The 8966-nt window shown below is 38.9% G+C and overlaps 1 protein-coding gene across 1 annotated transcript; it reads left to right on the top strand.

The window, feature by feature from the left end:
* The first annotated feature begins 355 nt into the window (after window positions 1-355).
* Window positions 356-6810, top strand: LOC118795647 (leptin receptor gene-related protein). Its single transcript, XM_036554283.1, has 4 exons — window positions 356-441; window positions 2274-2349; window positions 4980-5166; window positions 6339-6810. Exons 1-4 carry the CDS (start codon window positions 426-428, stop codon window positions 6453-6455), a joined length of 396 nt encoding a protein of 131 aa, XP_036410176.1. The 5' UTR covers window positions 356-425; the 3' UTR covers window positions 6456-6810.
* The last annotated feature ends 2156 nt before the right edge of the window (window positions 6811-8966 follow it).

Raw genomic sequence — 8966 nt, forward strand, 5'->3', positions numbered from 1 at the left:
ATTCATTCAACTGGTCCTGCATTTTATTAAACCATTTTCATGCCATTAGTTTTTGTCCAGAGTAAATTGTTTTAATACAGTGGCGTTATTGTGCTTATGCTGGGGACAGCATATAGGTAGTGTTTTACCAGCGGAAATGACAAGTGCAAATGGTTTGAAAGTGATGTAATTTCCCAAATTCTAGACGTGTGTATACGTCGCGACTCCGATGGAGAGACAAAGATTGCCATTTTTGTGATCGTAGTAGCTCTGGACCTACGTTCCGCGTACACCAGGAAATGGACTCTGCTATTTCTCTGGGCAAGGATAATGAGGTAGCCGGTTCCTTTAAGAAAGTCAGCTGACGAAGTAACAGAGAAACAGGAAGCAACTATGTGGAAAGTCAAAAAACAAAAGGGAGAAACTGGCACAGGAATCCAGAGAAGATGGCGGGGATCAAAGGTAAAGATACTTTCACTTCACCGTGAATGTAATGGTAATTCATTTTTCGAGTGTCCAAGCCTGCGAACGTGTAAAACAGCAATGTGATCGATCACTGTGTAGTATTTCGCGAAGTAACACTAATACAGAATACAGAACGTGTTCACATTTTTGTCGAAATCTCCTCATACGTGCTGAGCTACACATTCATAACTTTAAGTTCCAATTTCTTACTGATGTAACTCCATGATTTAGCAGACCAAACGCGTTAACAGCATTCTGTCAGAAATAAAATGAAATTATTTGTCATCCTATTAATTTAACGTTAAACAAGTTCCGTCCCGTAGATGTTTATGTTAACCATTGTTCATTATTGCTGGCCAGCGGAGAAACATGGAAACAGCCTCTAAAACACTAAAATGCTTCCTTTGTCTTCAGTGAAAGCAAAACAAAACATGCAAAGCCTGCTTCAGTGGCATTACCTGGATCTTCAAATAAAGCTGAGAATCGTTGTTTCGTGACGATAGCAACAAATTTCGATATGAAAATGTAAAATTGGTTCTGCGATTGCCTCTTGAAATGAAGAAGGAGTACATGAATATGCTGTCGAGATAATCATCATTGTCATCATCTCGAATATTTGACTATGTAACAAAATACTTTAAAGCAGGACCAGGGATGCTTTGATATTATAGTACATGAACAACACAATTGGGTTATGGGTTCCATTTTTTTTTCGTACGACGTGTTAATTCAGCAGCTGGTGGGGGAAAAAACATCATTCACGATCGAGGCCTCAGATGGTTTTTATCTGTCAGCGATGCAATTTGTACCTATTGTTAAGGTTTAAGGGTATTACATCGTATCGTATATAGTATGGAGTATTATATCTTGTCGTATATAATATGAAAGTAACTTAACTGCACGTCCTCAGTATGGTTAAAAACACGACTTCACATTTGCTTTGAATCAGTTAAACTTCGTCAACGCATACTGGCTCGCTCACCTGTAATCTTTTCATTTCGCTGTTGTGTAATTACATATTCCAAATAACCAAACTGAAATGTGTGTACAGTGAGCACAGTTTCGCAAGTTTTACCGGAGATGTAAATTTGTTAATATTTATTTCGGTGACATTTCAACAGTTTTTCAACCCTGAAAACATACTTGTAAACGCAGCTGCGGTGAAATGTTATTATTGTGCTGCTGTATTTTAAATTAAATACAGTATTTATTAAAATGATTAATTTCCTCATCCTGCATTTTTTGTTTTCTGTCACAAAGATTTAGTATTACCAAAATTCCCAATGCAGAATCTTAAAGATGTTCCATTTTAACAAAACCTCTTTAGTTATTTCTAATTTGATATTATTATATAGGTCTATTTTTTTTTTATTTTTTTTTTTTGTATTTAAATCAACCCATGTAAAAGTCTTCTTTCTCATCTTAGTATGTGAGATAATTTATCTCCACTAGAGAGCAGCAACAAGTCAATGCAAAAAGTGGTCTACAAAGAGCCCATCCATGCTGATGCTTTTCGGATAGATATCCAGTCTTTTTCAGACTGGGTGGTAATCTCTATCCAATTATGCATATGTCAGTGATGTTGATTCTGATTTTTTTATGTCTGGACCAGAATGTCAGCTGGGTGTGTTACATATTGAAAGTTCTGTCTCTCCCATTGTTGAAGCTACAAGAGTTCTGATTTGCTCTCTCATTATGAACATTTTTGAAAGGGCCAAAAAAAAGACCATCCATAGGAAGCCCCTAGAAGGAGGACCAAAGGAACACAGGAACTGAATATCTGATCATAGTAGAACATCTATGATGCTGTTTTCTGCTCTTTGTTCCAGCACTGGTTGGCCTGTCGTTTAGTGGGGTGATTGGTCTGACATTCCTCTTACTGGGGTGTGCCCTAGAGCAGTATGGGTAAGAGTACACACTTCCTGTTCCCACCCTACGTTGAATATATGATGGTTTGATCTGTGATGTCAAAGTGGAAGCAAGTATTAGCCTGCAATGCTGAGGAGATGATGGCAGTTTCTCCTGTCATCCTTATCTTTTCACAAAGTTTGTTAGTACTCACTGAAGCAGTCTGCCTAATTTGAAGATTTTTTATTCTCTAACAGTTAATAGTCAATTATTTAAATGTAGCACAAAACCATTACAATGGGGGGGGGGGGGGGGGGGGGGGGATACGATGTAATACAATGTAACCACCTCAACAGGGGTACAAAGGCAGAAAACAAATGACCTTGCATGCAATATTGTCAAGCCTGCATGCCAAACAAGCCTGTAATCAAGAGGTAACATGTCAGTCAGTCATTTCAGTAGTTAAGCGGATTTCCTGGACACTTTTCAAGAAATTTTTATGTTGGGCCTTGATGTTGTCTTGTTGGGTTTCATTCAATCTTTTGCTGCATTTGTGTGGCATTTTGTGGCCCGGTAAGAAAACTTCCACATTTTTTCTATCACTGACCAAACGTTCATATATTCGACCCAGCATCAGAGAGTGAAATTCTGTTGGCGAAAGCTAACATCACAAAGCACAAGTGTTCTAATGCACAATACATTTGATCCTTCATTTCTTGTCACTCCATTGAAGGGCTGTTCACACCACAATTACAGCATGTGGGATTTTACTTGACAGAGTGCGTTTTAAATCCATGGAATAACTGGTTGGGATGTGTAGTTGACAGGGAGGCACAGATGCACCAGTTTAATTTTTAGCATATTCTGCTGCTGCAGCGGCGTGTAGATGAGCCAATGAATATTGATTGGTATTGCAGTTCTTTTTTTTTCCATAAGAGGGAGTAAATGCCCTTTTTCCGCAAAGCAGATGAGTATGTATTGAGAACGAGGCAGCCTACAAATCCAAATCAGCGAGTGAAGTCGTCCATACTTCACTCAACATGACTCAAATATAGTACTTTATATACTTTCAGGCAGAGGGGAAGAGTGTTCATGGTAGTGCATTTTGGACACACACTGCTGTCATTACTTCAATGACTTGGCAGAGGTTGTGGCCTCTGGAAATCATGTTGAAATCATAATGCTTACAGTGTTGGTTACAGTTGGCTGATACATTTAAAATTATTAAAGTGAATTTTTAACACTTTACACTTAAATCGCACCCTCTCCTGCCATGATCCTTCCCATTAGGGTAAAGTGCTGTTTGAAATGGAGAGACAGCAAAGACAGAACTCAGTCTGCAGGGAATAATGTAATCATCCCCTTTTGATTAATAATTGGTATAACTGATTTTGATTGTCTTTTTTGGCTGACACATCTTACTTTGGGTATTTATTAACAGCTTTAACAATAATCATAACTTTTATCCTTCCTGCATTTTTCACTGTGTTGTTTGAGAATACATAGTCTTTTTACTGGTAATGTTACATGTGAACACAGCAGCCTAAAACAAAATGAGATGTGCATTAAATTAAGAAAAATATAACCTAGAAGTGGCAGGCATAGAAATGGAGTGACAGGAAATCTTCAGTATATGTGTTCTGTTTTACCCTGTAGTAGGCAACAATTCAAAGCCTGTGGTATCCATTTAGGCTACCTAATGTAGGTAAGATACTGCAAAGAATGTTCTTAACCAAATATTGGTTAAGTTGAATGTGAAAGCCAGGTTCTGTGGAGCCAAAAACCTGCTTGCTGACATTTCATTTGAATTGATATTTAAACAACCATTGACACATTTCACAGAGTCAAACAGCAGCAATGCGGGGGCAGCTACTTTGTAGCTAGGTTATTTCAGGAAAATTGTTTATTTCAAATGGTTTTCAGTTTTTTTTAAAGAGAACCAAATGATACGTTAAAGTTTTTTACAGAATCCAGTCAGTATGCAAGCTATCCACCCAAGAGTTCTTGCAACATGTAGTTCAGAGAGTACAGTGGTATTATGTTTTTTTCTGATATTTCTCTGATGGGCAGGCAGTCAGTACTGTTGCTAGCTATGTTAGCCCATAAGTGCTGTAGTGTCAGTGCTGTACCTAGCCAACTAGTGCTGTACTGCAAGTACTGTCGCTAACTACATTAATTAGCTTGTATTGTACTGTTAGTACTTTACATACTACATTATTGTCATTTAGCACATGCGCTTGTCCAGAGAAACTGTCTTAGGTTTCAGCTTTTACATGTATACATTTGCATCTGCTGCATATTTACTGAAGCTGATATTTACTGCTCCTTACCACTATGTTACTCTGCTGCCCACAGTACATAACTATTGCAGTTAGTTAGTACTGTACTGTGAGTGCTGTCACTAGCAACATTAACTACCTGGTACTGTACTGTACTGTATTTAAAGTGTGCTGAAGATAAGTTCACAAACCACACACTTTGTTTGCTTTCTGCTTTTTATGTGTGTGTATACATATTCATATATTTAATATTTTACTCTGAGATTATAAGTGATAAGCCCCACCCCTTCCCTTCCTATAGTAATGCCTGCTGTTTGTCCTAATGCTCTATGTTGTGTCTTTAGCTGGGATCTCCATGTGGGTGGGGGCATCTCAGCTGATAAGCACCAACCCTCCTCTTCCTCATAGGGTGTATTGGCCGCTGTTTGTCCTGATATTCTACGTGGTGTCTCCCATCCCATACTTCATCGCCAATAGGCTGGGCGATGACACGGACACAGCAAGCAACGCCTGCCGTGAGCTGGCATACTTCTTCACCACAGGCATAGTGGTATCAGCTTTTGGACTGCCAGTTGTCTTGGCTCGTGCTGCTGTGGTGAGTAATGACTTGTCTTCACTTCTTGCATTTATTGATAGTACACAGCATTACAGTGTACAGTGTAACAGCACAAAGCCATGTTACAGTATACAGCACTACTGTATACAGTATACTGTATACAGCATTATAGTGTAAACCATTATAGGGTGAACTGTTACACTGTGTGGTGTTAAAGTGTAAAGAGTTACAGTGATCAGCTTTAGATTGTTCAGCACTGGAGCACACAGTGTTACTATGGCTGTGTCTCAATACTAAGTCAGCTGCCTGCTGCCTGCATCCTTTGAAGTGAGCTCCCTTACAAGGCAGCATCCTAACGGAAAAGGGACCTCAAAAGGCAACAAAATCAGGACACACTTTGAAAGCAAGATGACATCATAGATCATTCACGTCCCAGGAGAGAAAGTTAGTTTAACATTCGTGTAACTAAATAACTAGCCACAAAATCAGATCAAGATCATGTTAAGTATTTCAGTAGCTGTAAAAGACTTCATCTTTGTTCGATGGACAACCAAACTACTGCTATGTTAGCTAGATAGCTAGGTTGTTCTGTTGGAAAGTAATGTGATTACTAGCAAGCTAGCTAGTTCGTGGAAAGCTCACTGAGGCTTAAAAACATTACGTACATTATTCCAGTGTATGAAATAATTACAATGTATTTTTTAAATATAACCTCAACAAATTATTGAGTTCACTATATGCGGACATTTATAATGAGCTCCTCTGCTACCATTGCATCTACCGCTGTGGTGTTTTCAGCCGTCATTAACTTAACAGAAGTTGAGAAGCCTGAGGTAATCGCAAAGACTTATGGGATACCCTACCTGAGGAAGGATACATAGGATGCTGCCTTCAAACTTGACTGAAATAAGGCACCTTAGAAGGACAGATTTTTGATGATTTCGGTTTGGGACATGCCTACGAAGGGCAAGTGTTCAAAATTGTGAAAATAGTGAAAATGCTCCCTTCAGATGCTGCCTTCTAAGGCAGCTAACTTCGTATTGGGACACAGCCTATGTGCTCAGTGTTAGAGCGCATAATGTTACAGTGCATAAGGTTAGAGTGTTCAGCATTACAGTATATGCCGTTAGAGTGGCAGCTTTACAGTATACAGCAGTGTGATGGTGAGATTCAACTATTGAGCAGGACCATGAGTGTGTTTCCTCTGGCAGATCCAGTGGGGTGCCTGCGGCCTGGTGATGGCAGGGAACACAGTAATCTTCCTCACCATCCTGGGTTTCTTCCTTGTTTTTGGGGGCGGAGACGACTTCAGCTGGGAGCAGTGGTAGCAGCTCCACCCAGGGAGATGGCAGAAATAAGTGCTCTGCTGCCGTTTTTACGTGTAGAGGTGGGGGCAGGGGGGCAACACTAAATGATTAGATGCAGTTTCACTACTAATAAAAGCATTATCTTGAAGAGCACCATCATTACTGATGATAAGATAGAGAAGCTGGTGGGGTGAGGGGGGTGGTGGGACATGTCCAGTGAAGGGACAGAGACACTAATGGTGCATTTCCACCAAGCAGCAGAGTACAGTTTGGTTCATTACGTAACGGTTTGGTACGGTAAACCCTGGTATGGCGTGTGTCTCCACTGCCAACTGTACCCTACTTAATAGGCGGGGCGTATGCTGGATGGCGATTGCTGCGTCAGCTAGGTAAGTAGCGTGACATCATAAAAGCGCGAAGAATGCAACACAGCAGAGACAGTTGATGAACTTTTGTGTTTGTTTTAGGGCTGTCAATGTTAACGCGTTAACGCTCGTTCACGATTAATCTGGAAACTTTAACGCGTTAATGTTTTAACGCAAATTAATCATATTATCAAGTTTGACCACAACTTCCTTCTGTAATTCCAGCGCGGATATTTACCTGGCTGAATTACTGAAAGGCGTGGCAAACGCAGATGTGCTGAATGGCAAATTTCGTTTTTAACCCTTTCGCATGTAACTTATTTGTTATGGTATGTAGCGTGCGTGTTACCTTATATGGTTTGTTATGTTTTCATTTGCGTTATTAAGTTTCTTATAGATTTCAGTTAGCATTTGCTATATTTTTAGAGTTAAATCGCTGTTTCCTCAAAGCCAAAATTAGCTAGAATTTCTCCAATCTAGTGTTCTAATCGCACCAGTTTTAGCATATGCGCTGAACGGCTAATCACACCGGTGTGACCATATGCGCGAAAGGGTTAAAAAGAAATTTGCTGTTCAGCATATTTGCGTTTGCCACGACCTTTCAGTAATTCAGCCAGGTAAATATCTGCACTGGAATTACGGAAGGAAGTTGCGGTCAAACTTGATAATATGATTAATTTGCGTTAAAACATTAACGCGTTAAAGTTTCCAGATTAATCGCGAATGATCATTAACGCGTTAACGTTGACAGCCTTTCTAGTTTGTATTCACGTTGTCGCACAGAAGTGACGACTCTCTGTCGACCAATCAACAGACAGCAGTGGGTGTAGCTCCATCCTTTACAAACCGTACCCCCATGCTTGGTACCCCAACAGAAGAGTACCAAAAACCAGTACAGTACGGTACGCTTATTTTGGTACGGTTCGCAACTTTTGATGATGGAAAAACAAATAATTGCGTACCATACTGTACCGAACTATACTGTACTGCTTGGTGGAAACGCATCATAAGGGAACACAGCGTCCTTTGTGTGTATTATCACCTTCTCCTGATAAATCTCCACCCTCATCCATCCCCTGCCAAACCTAATTCTGAATCACTGAAAACTTTTTTCTCTTTTCACCCCAACTCCCTCTGTTTCCTGTTTTAATGGCAAAAGTCACCCAGTTTTGTAACAGCAGCAATCTGGAGCACATAAGGGATCATCAAGCATAATGACTTTATATTGTATAATCTACACCAGCCTTTTTGAAACTGTGTTTTTACAACAGCTTTTTCACTGGAAATCATTAATGGCATGGCTTCTTGTGAAGATGTGTGCTGATATTGCTGTATAATTAATGGTTTGAAAATTCAGTTATCATAAAGAAATTTGAAGTGACATTATGAAGGAGTTTCAAGGAGTAGCAATTTCTTTGTGACAAAGCATATAGTCTGCATCCCTAAGATTTTATGTGTCCATATATGAAACGTGAAATGTAAAATTCAAGGTACAGCGTATATAAGAAACAGTAGTATGACATCTGACTATGCCGCTTTCATATATTGAGCTCTATTCATTAATTGTAGAATATTATGCATAATGTCATTTTACAATGTATTCTACAGTATGTGCATTCAGTTACTGTACATATGTGAAAGTAGAAATCACAGATATTAATTTTTGAATATACTTTTTACTGTAACTTTCTACATAATGTTTCTTAGGTTTTAGGTTTAGTACATTTTTCTTAAAAGGCTTAGCTCCAAATGGTCTTTGGATCATAATGAAATTTGTGATATGTGTGTTTTTTTACAATTACACTTTTTGAATGTATATCAAAATTTAGCCTTACTGAAGCTTATCCTGCAATGTGGATGCTGACATATATACACTCAATACAGATATACTTTACCTATATTATTCATTAGATAACTTGGGGTATTTCCATTCATAATCCTGCAGTGGCATCAGGCACAGTTTTTTGTTTGTTTCTGTTTTGTTTTTTTTTTTTTTTTTTCATTTACATGTTTGGCGGCAAGCGAATTTAGGTTTTACTGTATATGTTTACAGTCGGAATACCAAAGCCAGTTTAGAGAACTTTGTTTAGGAGGAATGGTGTTTTTACATTTATGGAATGTTTAGTATGTGTTCTTGGCTTGTTTTTCTTTGTGAAGCATACTTGGG

This window comes from Megalops cyprinoides, chromosome 20 (genome assembly GCF_013368585.1).
Source record: "Megalops cyprinoides isolate fMegCyp1 chromosome 20, fMegCyp1.pri, whole genome shotgun sequence".
In the NCBI taxonomy this organism is placed as follows: Eukaryota; Metazoa; Chordata; class Actinopteri; order Elopiformes; family Megalopidae; genus Megalops; species Megalops cyprinoides.